Here is a 20,176-nt window from a genome sequence, read left to right on the forward strand (position 1 = left end):
TAGATACAGATAGATTTGAACTGTGAAGCAACTGTATAAAAATAACAAAAAACTGATCATCATTATTGTAAGTACGGAATCATTTAAATCTGGCAATCACAGTAGCTCATTTCGAATATTGATTGTATGATGTTTCAGTCATCAACTTTCGGATTAAAATTCATTTATCCAAACTCAAGAACCTACCGTATGGATGTGATTTCGTAAGGAAACCGTAAGAATCCTCAAGTCTTGATGTGTAGATGGTCACCACTCCTTTCAAACGTATTTCTTACAACTGACTGTATCTTAGGCATTACATATATATCACTGGTACAAAGACTTTCGTTCATGCACTTCTTGACATACACATGAAAGTAAGCACTCTCGAGAAGGGTTGATGGTTACCTTTCCCTGGTATTTATTACCATTTCTTCCTTGTCATCCTTTCGACTTGTTGGACTAGACTGCTGATTATATTCAACATAGGGCGTACATTGTAGCTAATGTTCCTCTTGAGAGTACGGCGCATATTTTTCTCAGTAAATTAAACTACTGAACTGTGTGTTTTTGCTAGTTCCAGTTCTTTTTGCTTACACTTTAACATACAATAAACTGGTATTCTGTAAATCAATTATTTTAATCATAACACTACTATTATGACAGTAATACTACTGTTAGTAGTATATTATGATGTGGTTTACATGCATGATCAGTTGACATGTATTCAATATTGATAGATAATAATCATCTAAAAGAATTTCTTATCTTTATTGGATCATAACCATATTTATTGATGATGGTTACTATTCATTGTATTGCATACACACAGGTTCAATAATTTGTTGTTGTGTGTTTTTTTTCTACCGATATAAACGACATGATACTATCCAAATGGTCATAAGTGTACTACACTCACGCATCTACATATACATACACAAATATATGAGATAATTGCGTTTATTTGCCAAATTATTACTAATCCGAGTTACTCTCTTGTCAGATATTACTATTAAGTAATATTATTGTTGCCATCGTGATAAATGATGTATTGATGATGTATCGATAGCTAATAGTTATTTTCAGAAGGGGTTTTGTGGAGATTTTTTAGAAATTTCACTGATTGAAATCATAAGTCAATTGAAACACAACTTCTTGGATTGTTTGGAGTTAGACATTAACACCGTTGGATGCTGGCTCACTGTTCTAGTTGGTTAGGCACCTGGAGAGAGACTGATAGGTCCTGAGTTGGAATCCCTTGAGCGGGATCGTGGATGTGCACTGTTGAGGAGTCCCGTACTAGGACGAAAGGGCCGTCCAGTGCTTCCAGGTTTTCCATAGTAGTCTAGCTTCGATTGACTCATGATTTCAATCTGTGAAATTTCTAATAGTTATTTGTTGCTGATTGGATTCTGTCAGTCGAGTTCCAATTTCGCTACCAGTGTAATTGACTTGGTAGAGTTTGTATTGTTTAATGTGTTTGCAAGCGACGATATTAGTTGCTACCCAGTCACTTATCAGTGTAGATATCTCAGATCAGTAGCAGCTTAAATAACTCAGTCATAATGTTTCAGATTGTAAGATCGGGTGAAATCTCAATAAATCACACTGATAGCATAATTTTCGTGAAGATTCAAGGAACTCCATCCTGATACAAAATATTAAATAAAGAGTTAGAGTGTCTTTTCAACTAAGAAAAATTATTCTGTGCTTTGAATGAAAATTGACCATATTGCCACATCGACTTTTTCACTACTGATATTTGATATCAATAGTTTATATATATCTTGTGTCATTAGTGTTGGAATGAATTTTCAGATGTACCATGTTAACAGAAATAAAAAAAGTTATTTGATGATGAATCAAGTACCTCTCACTGCTGAGTCAATGGACCAATGTTTTGTGTAACAATAATGAGTTCTAATTCCTTTGTAATGGTGATGGGATATACACCGACGAGATTTTAACAGAAAGGAATGTACTTCTTGGATTCTACTTCTAGCCATTATTAAACTTTGCATAGGAAACATATTCATTTACTGACACTCGTTACTCTAATGGAGCATAGGACACCGACTAGGACTTTCCATTCACTTGTTTCATGGATTCTCATTTCAAGTTATTACCAAATGCCATTGAATCTTTTTATATCTGCTTGGGATTCACAGCGCAATGGATCCTTTGGTTTTTTCCTTTTCATTTTACTTTGAGGATCCCATGATATAGCTTGCTTTTTGATGTTCATAGCTTAATGGTAATATTAAGTCAATGTCAAGAAGTGACTGATAATTTGCAGTCATTAGTATTGAAAACAGGAAGAACCTCACAAAATGCTTATGGCATATTTGAAAATTGTTTTGTTTCGTTTATTAACCACAGTAATGATAACTGAAAACAGTGACTTTCATTATCATTTTGTATTGACTTATTCATCCTCTTATAATTTTAACTGTTTTCACCAACTTACTTAAGGTCGAATTAAAATTGATGGGTTACTTCTACAGCCAATTACAACTGTGGAACGTTTACACAATATTCATGAAGTGTTTAGCGTTTTAAGACGTTTGAATGTAAAAATCAATAATATTCAACCTGAAGGTGAGTGATAAATTTTATTAGTATTATAACTGCCTACTTATTTATCATAACAGTAGTACATTTGAGTAACTGGTTTAAATTGTTTAGGAGATTATGGGATTCATACCTAAATCATGACGAAGTCAACTACTTTGGAAATAATAACGATTATGACTGTTTTTAAAACTATTTATTGCCAAAATGAAGTAACAATGTCTTAAATTTATGCAATACTGAATGTTGCTAGGGTGACAGGCGACAATCAAGGCCAGATTGATAACTGGCCAATACTTGCATTTAAATTACCATGTAATCATAGGACAGCAAACAGTCTCAAGAGTTTTGTACGGCATATCATAGTTTACATTCCATCCTCACTTCTAGGATTGCATATAAGAAAATGGTAAAGTTATATTTTAAGGAGTTGCTTGAGTTAGAATCTCTGGAGAGTGAGCATCGTCTATTATAATATAAAGCTGTAATGTCTTTTGACTCACCGAAACATATCGTGGACCAAGGTAACAATCAGAACCTTAATTTTAATCTATTCTATTCTTCACTTCCTGCTTCGTTGACAGCCTAGTCTCTTCAAATTGACCGAAATTACACGTTCAGCCAGTACTACTGACCTTGAGTAGATGGAATGAAATTCCTATTATCTTGTTATTTGCAAGCTCCATTCTATGTTCAGTCTTCAATTTGAGAGTTAGCAACAAACGTTTAAGATATACATATATGTCAAACGGACGTGGTTTATATACAGGCATACTGGACAGCATCGCAACAAAAAATGAAAAATAAGAGCCAAAAGTGGTTATGGTTAAGAGGGACTGAAAGCAATCAACTGACAATGAATTGGGGATAATAATTCCTATAGCTGTAGTTAATTAGTTACTCAAAAGCCTTTTAAAATGTAACTGAATATCACAGAAAATGAGTTACAAACCTGAAGTTGTGATGTGTTTGTGGTGTTTAACGCGTCCTTTATATGAAATTAAAAAGCTTCCTTTAACGATAGCATAAAGAATAATTACAACGTACCATAGTACAAAAGATAGCTAATATCTGTTTTAACAGTTTATCAGCAAGCTAAACCCGAGACAAGAGCAAAACAAATGCACAAAACTTTAGATAACTGCTACAGTGATTAAGATAAAGTAAATACAATGGTAAATACAATAAACGTCATAAATGTATGTAAACCGGGATTTCAACATAGGTTTAAAAAATTGCTGGTAATACAACTGTTTACTGAATATAAATAAGTAGTATAAAACGATACGCAAAAGAATGAAGGCGAAGTGAATATGAACAATCTAAAACAAACTTAACAACCTGTATAAATCTATTATAATGAAATACACATTTGGTTTTCTTGTGTTTCATATCAGTTGTAATCTACTATCTCTTTTCTTTTTCTAAAAAAATCTTATTACAGATATCATGGAAGGGGATAAAGATACTGTACTTGAATTATTGATTGCGATTAATGATTATTTTTTGCCTAAACCCAATATGAAAACACCGAAGAAATTTATTGCAAATAATCATAATCATAATCATAATGATATTGATTATAAAATGGAATCAAACGGTGTAAGAAATAGTTTTCTTTTTTACAAACTTTTAAAGAAATATGTGTATTTTATGTTGATAAGTTGGTAACTAATACAGTTAAAAAATAACTGACAGGAAGCTGTATTTGACCAAGGTTTCATATTAATCAGTGTTCATCATTCAAATGTATCTACAGTCTTGAAGAAGATGAGATTTTCACATTGAATAGTAGTTACTGATATGTAGTTTAAATTACAGAATATCTAAAATGTATCATACGTGGTCATTCAATGACTATAACTTACTTACGCCCGATACTCCTCGTGGAGAAGAATAGGCTGCTCATCAGCACACTCCATTCAACCCTGTCCCAAACAATACTTTCCAGCACTTTCCAATTGTTATTCATCCTTTCTTTATCTGCTTCTATTTCCCGACGTAATATATTCTTTGGCCTTCCACTTTTCTGCTTCCAATCAGGATTCGAAGTTAGCGCTTGCCTCGTGATCCAGTTTGGTGATTTGTGTAATGTTTGTCCTATCCACTTACAACGTCTTTTCTTAATTTCCTTATCAGCTAGAAGCTGGTTTTTTCTCTCCCACAAAAGGCTGTTGCTCATGGTATCCGGCCTATGGATGTTGAGTATCCTGTTTAGATAACCATTTTTAAATACTTGAACCTTCTTGATGATGGTTGTAGTAGTTCTCGAAGTTTCCGCACCGTACAGCAGAACTATCTTGATGTTTGTATTGAAGATTTTGACTTCGATATTGATTGAAAGTTGTTCTGAGTTCCATATGTTCTTCAATTGTAAGAACGCTGTCCTTGGTTTGCCAATCATCGCATCTGCGCCTTCATCTGACGTCAGAAAAAACGCTAACCACAAAAATTATTCAATGACTATTGAGATACCTTTAACCCAACTGATGGTAGTTACGTCTCAATGTCATTCAACTTAATTACTGGTATAAACGCCTGTTGAACTCATGACTTACCTGTTATTTAATTGAGAAAACTAACAATGTGTAGGAAGCATTTCTTGGCTACTCATTCATAGGTGAACATCTGTGGTATATGCTATATATGCTGACAAATATAAGTATGGTATATGCTGCTGATCTTGATATATATACATACATAAAACTTATTCATTATTGTATAATTCATATTTCATGTAATTAGTCAGTCAGTTAGACAGGCGGTTGCCTTGTAATTTGATAGACAGAATATAATTGACACTATAAGGATCAAACAAAAATGAGATCAGATATATGCTTCAAACGAAGCTACTACATCTATTTTATTGTTATGAAGTGTCAGTGATGCTATCCCTAATGTGGTCATGGATATACGTTTTTGGAATGTTTAGTACTAAGATAAAACAGCTTACCAGTACTTCTGTGTTTTTAATGGTTGCCTAGTTTATTCCAGTCTATGGTGCAAACTGCTGAACTAAACACTAATCATTTATCATCATAAGCTTACTCATTTTATATTCGTTTTACTTAATTACGTCTATTATTGGAGCTTACTTACACGCTTTCAGCAATTGTTTACAATATACCGTGAATCTAATTACTATAAAGTTGAATTAGTACCATTGTGTGTGCTACTTATGTGGACATAAGTAGTATATAACGCTAGTCAGTAATAGAATGTCTAGCAGCAGAAGGTCGAGGAGGAAAGAACGAGAATAGAAAACGATTGGGATGAAAATAAAGGAACAATGAAGTCCGAGGCAATTAATGAACATTTTACAAATGAAGTATTTAACTGTATGATTCTCAGATTTTACCAAGACGTTCTGTAATTCTGCGTTCAAACATGGTTGATTGTCCCCACTTGTGTTCTCGTCCACTATGGCATCATGGTGGTTCATATTTGTCTTTCTCCTCCTCCTCTGTAGAAATGCTGAATTCGTGTATTACATATTTTATTAGTTGAGATCATGAGTCAATTGATGCTAGACCACCATGGAAAAACTGGAAGCACTGGACGGCCGCCTCGTCTTATTGTGGGACTCCTGAGCAGTGTGCATTCACGATCATGACTCGCGAGATTCAAACACAGAACCTATCAGTCTCACATGCGAGAGCTTAATTTCTAGTCCACTGAGCTGGCCGGCAACCAATGGCCTTAATATCTAACATCAACTGATTCACGAAATTGAGCAACACATCTACCATTGTCTTCAGTAAGTTACAATCTCACAACAGACCCAGTTGAACTCCACTGATCACTCTTTCTCACTAGAACTTCAGGAAATACCTCTTGGAGACAGTCACTAGTAAACATATGTTAATTAATATCAGAAGAGGTTTTTTGTCTGAGAAGAGATGTCATTTGAATATAAGAAATCATAAACACATACAAGTGAATATGAATGGCAGTTGATCATAGTTTTTTTATTTGTCCCATTTGAACAGCGTACATCAGCATGGAGTACTATAAGTAGTTCAACTAGAAGAACACCAATAAATCGATCAGAAACAGTTCCACAATTAAATGGTAATCATGAAAATGGAATATTATCAACAAATAATCATCATTCACATAAAAATCTATTACATCATTCTACAAATGGTATAGATTATCCTACAATTGATTTACCATGGTCAAATTCTATAGATCATTTTACAGATAATAGTCGACAACCTTATTCATCTTATCACCAATCATTAGCACCAACACCAACTCCATCAGAATTAACTAATTCTACAAGTCCAAGATCAAAAAGTACAGTGTACAGAGTACGTTCAGAACCATTATCACCTAGATCTATACATGGTAAAAGGTAAGAGATAAGATGAAAATTTATTTTATTATTTAAAATATAGATATTACATAATAGAAAATATTCAACTGTTAATAATCTGGAAGTACTGGAAAGCTGTTTCATTCTAGTATAGAACTCTTCAACAATGTATATCTACGACACTGCAAGCGGAAATCAAACTTGAGAGGCCTGTATCTGACTCTCTGTTGAAAGATCGTAGATATGTACCGTTGGGAAGTTTCATACTTGAACAAAACAGCTAGTCAATGCTTCCAGGTTTTCAACAGTTGTTCAACTTCGATTGTACTTTGATTTCAATGAAAAGTATTACTATTTGAAAAGATCAGAACATGGAATGATAGAGAAATAAAAGTATAACACTAAATTTCAATAAATGTATAATCAAGAATTACGCCAATATTTACAATAATATGAATTATATAAGAGATAATGGACAGGAGGTGGATGTGAATGCAATTTCATAGAGTATAAAAATGTAAAACAGTAAAGCTTTATGTACATTTATCAAATGTAATCATCATATCATCTATATAACTTGAACCTCAATATTTCTCTACATGTATCACATCTAGTGGCTATGACATTACGTTGTGGCCGCACTAATCCAGGTTCGCATCCTGGTAGCCAGAAACAGAGACATTTTGTTTTGCAGTTAAAACTTCTTTTTTCTTTTGTTCTGTTTCATTGATCATGTATTTATTTATAAAATTTCTCAAAGTATTCATTTCCTTTAGAAGTATTATGCAATATATATGTTTCTTCTATTATTGTATCTGAGTACTATATAGTTTGAAGTGACTAAAACAAGGTTTCTTTTAGCTTGTAGTGGAACAAACCTAGGATAATCTATATATGAAATTCACTTGGTATTGTTTATTTAAATCTTTGCATTGATGTTTAGGACTATAACTGATCAGTCTCTTATTGATATGCATGCATACTGTACGGATTACCTCGATATTATCTGAAGTCACAAGCTTTATAAGCCTAGATGGATAGTGACTAGCAGTGGAATCTAAGATTTATGATTCGTCCTATTTGTGACTTATCAGCTGGATGTACCTGCATCTCCGAGTTGATGTTCATTCTTTAACTTGAGCCTGGTATCATTCACTTCAAATGCCGTCGCGTTATCCACTTAGTTACTGAGTCCTGATAGCCACATGCTTGTGCAATGGGGTCAAGTTTAACTTCACTTGGTGCTGTTTTACTTGAATCATTCCATTGATGAGTGAACATCAACTCTGAGATGCAGGTACATCCAGCTGACGAGTCCTAAAGAGGACGGAAAGCACGTCCTAGATTCCACAAATAGCTTCCATTTATCTTTGCTTATAAATCTATGTATTGTCTAGTCCAAGTACATTTTGTGTTTAAGTTCCTTCCTAATGACGAATCTACTGTCATTTTTTGTATGTAGTATACCTAGAACGGCTATTTCCTAACTATAAATATAGATGTGATCTTTTACATTTTACATTATAATCAGTTTTTGTCATATTACTACATACATAGGAACATTACGTTGTTCAACCTTGATGATTCCGTACAAAATAATGTTTAGTGGGTTTGCACTATTATATTTACTTATCATTGATAATTGAGATGGCGGAGAAGATATGTAGTTCAGGTGGATAATTTTGATGCAGCTTTGCTCTTTGATATCTCCCATCGAGAGATACAACCAAAACAAAGAAGTAAACAATAACAGGTTTAAAATCAACAAGAAGCAATCGACATCGAGGTGCACAGGACAAGTTGTGAACCATATGTGGAGAAATTCGAACACTTCACTTCTAGGTGAAGTTTGTGCTGATGAGGTCATTCAGAATAACGATGAAAGCTCCACGACCAAACCATCCAGCTCACAGAACAAAACTCCATCAAAATTATTGATAATTTAAACACCAGAAACTGTTAAATATATAACTGATTGAATATTTAGTAATGTTGTGACCACTGACCACAATATTTTCATTTACATTGATTTATTAACACTCATTGACTGACTAATGTTAATATCTCAGTTCTACAGAAAGTCAGTCGCTGTTCGAATGACTCATTGGTAACATCTCACAATATAGAACTGGTTATTGTAGGTTTCAATGATATAAGGAGTATTAATTCCCTGAAGGTTTCAGGTACTCTTAACTGATGAATGCCAGTTAGCACAAAATCTAGGTGAATCAACCAGTCAGTCAGCTACAACGTAGGACCAGGCACATATATGTACCGGTCCAAGTTGCCATACCTCATTGGTACAACAAGGTTAACACCAAATTCATAGAAGTCATTATTTCAATGGTGGTAATATATACAAGAAAGACTGCATATAAAGATATAGTACAGGAAGAAAGAATTAGTTCGTAGAAAGAAAGATATGAAGCTATTTTAATCTCATAGTTTAAGAAAAGAAAAATGGTGTATACACCTACGCCATTATGATAGATTCTGAGTCATGTCACACAGAGTTACCATAGTTACGATAGTCATACTGACCCTAACCAAGTAGTCTGCATTTACCAACAAGGCTCAGACTAGATGTTAGTGAATTTGTGGACTGATGCCACGTTTTGGTTTGGCCACCCCTAACTTTCTTCTAACCATCATCAACAATAATCAGTATTGCGAGACGTGGTGATCAGTGCTCAGGTATCCTTTATCTAATATGTCAGTTAACGATAATGAAAGTACTATCAATGTAAATTAGTTAGGAGAGAGTCAAGAGGTGAGGTATCATCCGTTTCCCTTTTTAAATTCATATATATTCTAATATGGGGTTGCAGAGATTTCTCTAAAGGTCTAGAAGTTAAGCTTTTACGCAAGAAACTGAAGATTCTGGGTTCGATCCCTGTTCACGGGATCGTGGTTGCGTACTACTGAGAAGCTTCATGTTAAGACAAAATGGGCGTTCAGTGATTCTAGGTTTCCAATGGTGGTCTAATATTGATTAGTTCGTGATTTCGATGAAACTTATATATTTCACCTTAGAAATTAAATCAAAGATTCTCTTGTCTCTCTGCTGCCAGACATTCCGTTCATGACTAAGGTCATATACTGCTTATGTCAATATAAGTAGCACACACATCACACTACAACAACCTAGTACTTAACGGTAGAAAAACCGATTGAATAAAAAAAATCGATAACCATGCATAAACTAAACCTCCACCATGTTGAGTAGCTTAGATGATTCTGAAAATATATTGATTCATAATGTTTGTTGTCATCATACAATCACTTTTACTTTAATATAAACGAATATCATTCGAAGATATTGTTACTAGGTATAATGTTAACCAAATTTGAAAACTATTAGCAATATGGATCATTGTGTCAGAAATCAAGTTTCACTTCTATTTAAGGTACAATTTTTGTTTAGCGAGTGATGATACTATCTGTTTGCTGAAACAAGTGTGTATTACGGTTTTTAAAGCAAAGAGTTAGCTGTTAATAATTGAATGGTTCAATCACTGAACCTTCATTATTCCTATGTGCTAAACATAAATTCACTTGCCTTTACGTAGAAAAAAGTATATCAGTTAGCTGTAGAGTCGAAATGTAAACTCACTTCAAATAAATTCATTTGTAAATTCTTGAAGAAACTATAGTCTCCTATAATTTCTCTTAGGATAATTCAATTAAATTCAGTTATTCACATAATCCAGAATGTAACTAATTAACTAATTGATTCATGATATTGAGCGCCCATTGTTCAACGTCTTACAAGCTTAATTGTCTCGCTTTCAACATAGTCGAAATCTACAAGTCACAACTTTCTACTAGAACTCTGAGAACCACTTCTCAAAATTAATCACTACTGGACGCATGATCACCATTACTTACTTATCTACGCCTGTTACTCCTCGTGGAGAAGCATAGATCTCCCATTAGCATTCTCCATCCAACTCTGTACCGGACAATCTTTTCCGGTTGTTTCTTACTGCTACTTATTCTTTTGATGTCTGCTTCCAATTCTAGACTCATTATGTCCTTTTGTCACCCATTTTTCCTTTCCCCTTCAGGATTACAAGTTAATACTTGCCTCGTGATGTATGTCTTTTCCTAATTTGCTCTTCATTTGGAAGTTGGTTTAATATTTCCCATAGTAGGTTGTTGCTGATGGTATCCGGTCAACGGACATTGAATAACTTATATAGATGACCGTTTAGAAATAGTTGTACATTTCTGATCATAGTTGTGATGGTTGTCCAAGTTTTAGGTCCATACAGTAGGATTATATTGGAGTTCGTATTGAAAATTCTGACTTTGATATTGATTGACAATTGTTTTGAGTTCTATATATTCTCCAAATGTTGAAATGCGACCTGTAGCACTTCTAAGGTTACTGCCGGTCCCATGACCGGATAAAAAAAGGAGGACTGGGCATGGAGTCAGCAACTCCATCCCGTAGAAAGCAACCTTGCTAAGAAAACGCTAACTCCATGACCAGTGGAGACAGGCATCTACCTCAGTATAATGAAAGATGGTCGGGCAATTTCGTGGATTGTTTTGGGTTGGATGACGGATCGGTGATCAAGAGGTTAAGCGCTGGCGCGCGAGACTGAAGGCCCTGGGTTCAAATCCGGCGAGCGGGATGGTAGATGCGCACTACCACTGAGGAGTCCCACAATAGGGCGAAACGGTCATCCAGTGTTTCCAGGTTTTCAACGGCGGTCTAACGTAAATCGGTTCATGACCTCAATCAAAAACTTAATAACCTCCACAACCCTAACCAAAATAAACAATAATTACCATGTGTGTAGTATATTTACATATAAGAAAATCTAGTCACATGAAACTGTGACAGATACAACCTACACATTCAACCAATCTCCATAAAAATTTCTTCAAATAAACAACGAAGCAATCAGATTTAGGATAACAGGTGATAGATCTCGGTGTGAAATTCACTCATCCATTCGTCCAAATAGCATCTTGACATTATAGCTGATATTAGTTCGTAATGCGAACCCTTCAAATTGAATTCCTAGTCCTTAACCATCAACTATAAATCATTGTGTTTATTCTTCAAATTACTATATATAACCTTGATTTAACCCCGATTTTAAGTAAGTAGACATTGTCGAAGTGACTTTAGTGTCTGACAAAGTTCTTCATTCATAAATTATAGTCTCATCATCCTATATATATAGTCTAAATGAAAAAAAAGGGATATTCATTATTGTGTTGTTAAGCTAGCATTTCATTATGATTGGTTCATATTACCTTAGATTAATTGATTCTCAATATTAGTTAGTGAAAATATGATTGGTTATTTATCCCAATATTAAACAATCATCGAATACATTATCATCATCATCATCATCATCATCATCATCATCATCATCATCATCATCATCATCATCATCATCATCATCATCATCATCATCATCATCATCATCATCATCATCATCATCATCATCATCATCATCATCATCATCACACATCACACACACACACACACACACATCATCATCACACACACACACACACACACACACACACACACACACATCATCATCATCATCATCATCATCATCATCATCATCATCATCATCATCATCATCATCATCATCATCATCACATCATCACACACACACACATCACACATCACACACATCACATCATCATCATCATCATCATCATCATCATCATCATCATCACACACATCATCACACACACACACACACACACACACACACACACACACACACATCATCATCATCATCATCATCATCATCATCATCATCATCATCATCATCATCATCATCATCATCATCATCATCATCATCATCATCATCATCATCATCATCATCATCATCATCATCATCACACATCATCATCATCATCATCATCATCATCATCATCAACACACACACACACATCACACATCATCACATCACACATCATTCATCATCATCATCATCATCATCATCATCATCATCATCATCATCATCATCATCATCATCATCATCATCATCATTATCATTATCATCATTCCCTCCTTTTATAATACACGATTATTACATTTACCTTTAATGATATTCGTTTAACTTTTATAATGGAATATACAATTATAGGAATGATCATTATGATTAGTATAAATTATTAGTTCAAAATAAAACAAAACAAATTAGGGATTGATTTGTAGCGATGGGTAATTCAAATCATCGATTTCATACATTGAAACAATATAATAATACTATTGATATAACAACAACAACAACAACAACAAACTATAAATCTATTCCATTAATCAATAATAAAATCAATAATCGACAAACATCTATCAATCAATATCATGATAATAATAATAATAACAGTTTAATCAATGATAATAAAAAAATGAATCATAAACAAAATGATCATGATCATGATCTGGATCTGGATCTGGATCATAATCTTAATCTTGATCTTGATCAAACAGAATTAGATCTAACTATTAATAATTCATTGAATAAAATAAATTATGAATTATTACATAAGAATGATTCCTTTATTATTAATAATAATAATAATGAATCCTTAATACAACATTATTCTCCTAATCGATATAATCATGTTGATAATGATGATCATTATCTATTGCATAGCAACAAGACTAATCAATTTAATTTGATAAAAAATAAAAAATATAAAAAAAATTTATATTTATTAAAAAAAATACAAAAATTTTATTTTTATTGTATACATCATTTATTGAAATTAAATTATCATAGAATCATAGAAACCAATGAATCCATGTAAGTGTTGTTTTTTGTTGTTGTGTTTATCTTTATCTCTATGATACTTAGATGATATGGTTTGTATATGTATATATATCCTAGAACTATCAAGTAAAGAATGAAGTTGTTAGGATACTTTAATTCATTCAAGCTGAAATATTCTATACGAAAGAAGTACTGTTGAATGCCCAGCTTAATTGTATAGAGGTTAGGCATTCATCTACAGGACAGAGTACTCTAGGTTCGATTGTGATTGTAGACTACTATGGAATTCATTTATGAGATTATACAGTCATTTAATACTTTTAGGATTCCGATGGTAGTCTAACTTAGAACGATTTATAATTTCAAGAAAACTGCAAAACATGATATCATTGTATAGTGGATTAATCTCGTTGTAGATATATCTTTGTGAATATACTAGGTAATCTATATGTAAAGAATCTTTTCAGATTGTATGTTTTGATCTATCAAAATCATAAATAGCAAATTAAACTTTTACTCATGAGGATCGTGGATTTGCACTGCTGATGAGTCCCATAATAGGACGAAACGACCATCCAGTGCTTCCAGGTTTCCAACGGGGGTCTAACATCTTAATAAAAAAAACTAAATAATCTTAACAACCCCTGAACTAATTTTTTTCCAAATAATCATTTCATTATCCATACTATTCAATTTATAAGTTCGTTACTTTTATTTAATTATACCCCTTTTGTTATGATGGGTTTTATTCGAAATCGGATACTGACACAAAGTGCTACGCATTCAAACCCCAGTCTTTAGAAAATCAATCCATTTTTAACCAATAATATACATTTGTCCTTTAGGTTACCTCCGATTCCTATCGATTGACCTTTTCATTTGGCTACTTCTGTCTGGCTTACCATATCACTTTTATTAAGAAAGGGTATTATGAAGACTAATTAGTTTGAAATTCACGTGATGCATCGCTATTATCAGAAGAGGTTTGTAGAGATTTTTAGAAGTTTTCACAGATTAAAATCATGAGTCAGTTGAAGCTAGACCACCATTGAAGACCTGGAAGCACTGGATGGCCGTTTCGTCCTAGTATGGGACTCCTTAGCAGTGCTATTAGTTATAAAAAACATTAAAACCTGGGAAACATTAGATGTCCTTTTCGTCTGAATATGGTACTGTCTAACAGTATCCAGGATTGTTGAAACCTATGAGAACAGTTTAACTATTAGACCAATAACTTGACCCCTAATATTTCACATAATATTCCACATAATATCTTAAGTGGACTAGTGTTAGAAATGTCAATGACAGAATGTTTACTCAGATGTTCTTTATATTTGGATTTTTCTTGATCATCAACAATGTTGTTTTGATATTTCTTCATAGTACATTCTATCTGCTTCCACTTTCTCGCTATTGCTAAAATAAATTCTATCAATTTAAGTTAATACAATTTAATGAGCCATATTTAACCACTAACAAATGATACCGTATCTTTGTAGTTTTTAAAGAGAATATGGGATATATCATATGAATGGTAAAACTGACAACAACAATTTGCATCAAAATGATATTTTAGAGATTACCTATAATCAACAAAGTACAAAGCTTCTCTACATTTAAGTGATTGACAATAGAGTGATCATTTTTCATTGAGATCATCAACCGATTGATTTTAGGTCACCATTGAAAACCTCCACGATCTCGCTCGCCGGATTCTAACCCAGCGCCTTCAGTCTCGCGCGCGAGCGCTTAACCTTTAGACCACAGAGCCGGTATCTAACGGTGTTAATGTTCAACCTCAACCAATCCACGGAATTTACGCGACCATCTTCCATTATACTGAGATAGATACCTGTCTCTACTCGAGAATTCCCTCATGAAGTTATTCATTAGCGAGTACATGGTAATCATCACTAGAGTGTTCGAATCCCCCGAGCGGGATCGTGGATGCGCACTACCGCTGAGGAGTCTCACAATAGGGTGAAACGGTTGTCTAGTAGTTTCAGGTTTTCAATGGTGGTCTCACATCTATCGATTCATGATCGTAATTAAAAACCTAATAATCTTCACAACCCTGTACGGAAGTGATCATTATTTGGGATGAATTCATATGAAAATTAAATAGTTCAGTGATAACATCTCTGATCATTATATTAAGCAACATACCCAGTACTAAATACATAGGTGGGGTATTGGTTCCTTTGCAGTTACGAAGACTATTTGAAAACAATTGCTAGTTAGTATGAATATTGAAGTAAACAATACTTTTTGGTGACACTCTTCAACTATCCAACATCGAATATTAAGTCACTAAAAGAAGTTATTATACTGAACCCTTTCTATGTCTACCTGTTCAATATCACTAGCCTGTACATTTCAGTCACTCATTCAGTTACGATATAGGACCTGGCACATATATACATCCATCAAAGTTACCATACCACATTAGCACAAACGAGATAGAACAAAGATATTAAGCAATTTTAATCTCACTGTTTGCGGGAAGACAGAGAGTGTATACACCGACGCCATTCTGATCGATTCCCAGCCATGTCACACAGAGTCACCAAGCATTGAATACGATAGTCACACGGACCCCAAACAAGTAGTCTGCATCTTCCATCATGGCTCAAACTGGAAATTAGTGATTTCAAGTACTGGTGCCATGTTTTCATTTGGCCACCCCTAACTTGCTTCCAACCATCCTCAACACTAGTCATCATTGCGTGTCGTGGTAATCGGTGTCCAGGCATACGTAACACGTGGCTCAACCATTTCAGTCGATGAAAATTTGCAATCTTATCAGGTGATTTACCATCATTCCCTAATACTTTGCGTCTTACCTCACTATTTCTTACCCAGTGATCCCAGCAGATGCGAGCAATATTTCTAAGACTGCATATTTAAGGTCTAGCTTCCACGGACTTACACTTGGTAAATGAAACAATAATAATATTATTGTCTGTAATTAGATCAACCGAACTTGTTCGGTGTTTATGTCTGCACAATACAATATTGATCATGAATCTTTGATTGATTCGAATAAGAAATCAATCGAAATCAGAGGTGTTCTTTTTTTCTTCTTCAATCCTTTATGTATTTTCGCCTATATATAGATACATACTACACATAGTTTATGTGAACATTTTCAATATTTGAAAGATTAATCATATAAATGGTGTGAAATGCCAAATGGCTTAATTTAACCCAATGTATATATGGAATTATTCATGTTCTATCATTGAATTAATTATTATAATAATCATTATTATTTAAACACATAAACATTGATACAACGAAGCACCAAGTAGATATACGTCACACAAGTTACTTGATATGTGTGTGTGTGAGCTACGATACTGCTCCGGTGCCCAAACAGAAACAGGTGGTTTTCTCAGGAAGACCCATCCAGAGTGTTCGACGTAATGGTCTAATCCACAAGGCAATGAAGCGACGTTAGGAGATACAGTCACATGGTAGCCAGTTACCAACTATTGGTTCATACGCCATTTGCTCATTCAGGATCCTGGAGACCATGTTTGAATCAGGGTTTTCCAACTCCTCTGTGTCCACCATATCAATATCAATCAGATAGAAATATACAAATTAATTAATATTAATTATTTTTCTTGGAGTAAATGAATCTTTGGTAACAACAGAATCAAGAATGTTCATTCCGTCTTATTTCTTGTTCGTCAGTTAGATGTATCTACACTGGAAATCGAACTCAGAAATCTTTCACTTCAAAAGCCTTACGCGTTATCCATTGAGTTGTTGAGTCCAAATTTTTACCATATTATTTAATAGATATGATATATTGATATCAGTATTAGTAAGGGTTCAAAGTACCCCATTGTTACTATCAAAGATTGAGTTTTGATTAGTTTTCGTTGGTATAAATCCACCCTCTGAGAATTCCCTTGTTATAAACATTTTGATATGGGTATTTTAGAATAAATAGTTTGTGTATAAATGTGACTGAATAGAATGAGACTGCATCAACAAAAGGTTTAATTCAAATACATCTTGGCAACGGTAAACAATTATCTATATCATACATTGTTAGTGTATAAAAGAAACTACTATTTTCCAATATTACAATTTGTCTAAACAAGAAGTAAATTTATATACACATATATATTTTCAGAAGAGGTTTTGTGAAGATATTTGTAATTTCAATAGTTGAAATCATGATTCAATTGAAGCTAGACCACCACGGAAAACTTGAAAGCACTGGATGACCGTTTCGTCCTAGTATGGGACTTCTCAGTAGTGCGCATTTGCTACCCCTCCCCTCACGAGATTCGAACCCAGGACCTATCAGACAATTATATACGGTGGCGTAATTTCGTGGATTGGTTGAAGTTAGACATTAACACCGTTGTGAGCCTGCCCAGTGGTCTAATGGTTAAGCGCTCACGCGCGAGACTGAAGGTCTTGTGTTCAATCTATTGAGCATGATCGTGGATACGCACTGCTGAGGAGTCCCACAATACGATGAGATGGCCGTTCAGTGCTTTCAGGTTTTCCATAGTGGTCTATCTTCAATTGACTCATGATTTCAGTCAGTGAAATTTCTAAAATCTTCACAAAACCCCTTCTGATAACTAAGATTAGTTAATGGTATAAACTGTAACATTTTTTCTCTGTTTTTTAAATTATTTATTTCAGAACTATTCACAGAGAAGCGTCTTTATCTACAGCACCAATCAATATTAGATCAGCTTTACCGAATTTGAATTCTGGTTCCAGAGGTTATTATCATCAAACTAATCCATCACAATCAATACCATCGAATAATTATCCTGATAGTAGAAATGGAAATACAATAAGAAGTGGACGTTCAACAAATGAATTACCACAAATAGTTGATTCAATGAATGAAGTACAACAGCTTAGATCACAGTTGAATATGTTGTCGAAACTTGTAAGTGTATTGATCGTTTGGTAAAAAAAATAATTTCAGGAAGGTGTTTATAAGACAAGTATTAAACTGTGTTTATGAATCAATGAATGAATGAAGAAGGTCAGAGCTATGTGAAGTGGTAGCACTAGTAGTCGCAATAGTGTGAATTCGAAATGATTCTCAAGTTATGGTAAAGTATTTCTTCTATTAGGACTTGAAAAGGAACCTGGACTAATTTTGTTCGTCTTGTCAGTCTAATATCTTGATCCCGGAGGTTAAAGGGACAATATTTGAGATCGGTAATACACCATACTTTTGTGAGTAGTAGTAGTAGTTGTTGTTGTTGTTGTACCAGCTAAGAACTTTTTAATTCTCAAGTACTAAAGGTATTCTGTCTTTAGAATCGATTCTCTGAACCAGTCGACATTTAATTAATCAGTTTCTTAAATAGTTAGATGACTTATCTATTAGTGAATTCAGTATCTTATCGTCCTGTTCGTATTTCACATTGATTGCCAAGATTGTTAGTATTAAGTTACAGAGTGACTATAATAAGATAATCAATTATGATATATTTTTATGAATTGTCTAATCCAAAGGCGCTGGGTTCGAGTCCTAGAGTGAACATCAACTCTGAGATGCAGGTACATCCAGCTGGTCAAAACACGCATCCTGGATTCCACTGCTAATCACCATCATCTCTGTTTAGAATGTTAGTGACTTAGGGCAATTTCCAGACTGTTTGTACATGATGCACAGATGCCAATAAGAAACTGATCAATTACAGTCTTAAATAGCAATGGGTAGATACAAGTAATAACAACACCAAGTGAATTCAATGGTTATATGTTAGGAAAAAAATATTACACATTGAAAGGTGTGAAGTTCTTTGATTCTATCACTAAAGAGGTTGAGGAGGAGAGAAAAGCTGAAAAGTTGTAAATCGAGCTGCTGATGCCAATTCATTATTGTTTGTAAGTTGTTTGCATTACTTGTGTTATTCCTTCATTTTGCATAGATTGAATCAGATGGTTCTAATCCTGTACGTACTGCTTCAGTATTACGTCAAACAGCGGCAAAAAGTACAGTAAGTCATTGAGATTTAAATTTCATTTCAGTATAGATTTGTAAGTAGATTATTAGATTTCATAATTTACATGACGAAATGATCTTTATTAAATAATTATTAAAAGCCTGGAAGTACTGAGCAGCAGTTTCGTCATAGTAGCATGTGTTCATGATCTTACTGTGGACAAAATCTATGATTTTTAGGGTTCACGATGAGGATTTCACTCCTAGACTGCGGACACAAGATAATCTCCTGGATGAATTGAGAAGAGCTATTACTCACGATTACTCAGTGATTATCAGAAGCCCGGAAATGGCTGAGAAATTTTCAGTTAATCAGTATATACCACAAATACATCTAGAAAATTAGTGAATTATCTGTCCAGGATAGAATTGGATGGAGAATGCTAGTGGGCGGCCTATGCCCCTTCATGAGAGTTGACAGGCGTAAGTAAGTAAGCAATGTATCAAAATCTGATTGTATGGTAGCATACTATGTCATCTAATTAAACATGTCTCCAGATGTTTGGAAATTGCAAAGATCACCTAACAACGTATAACTCAGATAGTTTTCTGTAC

General features: G+C 34.0%; 1 protein-coding gene across 1 annotated transcript in view; it reads left to right on the forward strand.

Moving 5' to 3' along the window:
• The window catches only part of DIXDC1 (Dixin), an 84,911-nt gene that overhangs the window by 49,645 nt on the left and 15,090 nt on the right, over positions 1–20,176 (forward strand). The window contains exons 4-8 of the mRNA XM_012942195.2: positions 2,452–2,577; positions 3,995–4,152; positions 6,540–6,907; positions 18,295–18,550; positions 19,548–19,616. Coding sequence (XP_012797649.1) covers positions 2,452–2,577; positions 3,995–4,152; positions 6,540–6,907; positions 18,295–18,550; positions 19,548–19,616 — 977 coding nt within the window. The remainder of the gene's footprint in view (positions 1–2,451; positions 2,578–3,994; positions 4,153–6,539; positions 6,908–18,294; positions 18,551–19,547; positions 19,617–20,176) is intronic.

Source organism: Schistosoma haematobium, chromosome 7 (assembly GCF_000699445.3).
Source record: "Schistosoma haematobium chromosome 7, whole genome shotgun sequence".
NCBI lineage: Eukaryota > Metazoa > Platyhelminthes > Trematoda > Strigeidida > Schistosomatidae > Schistosoma > Schistosoma haematobium.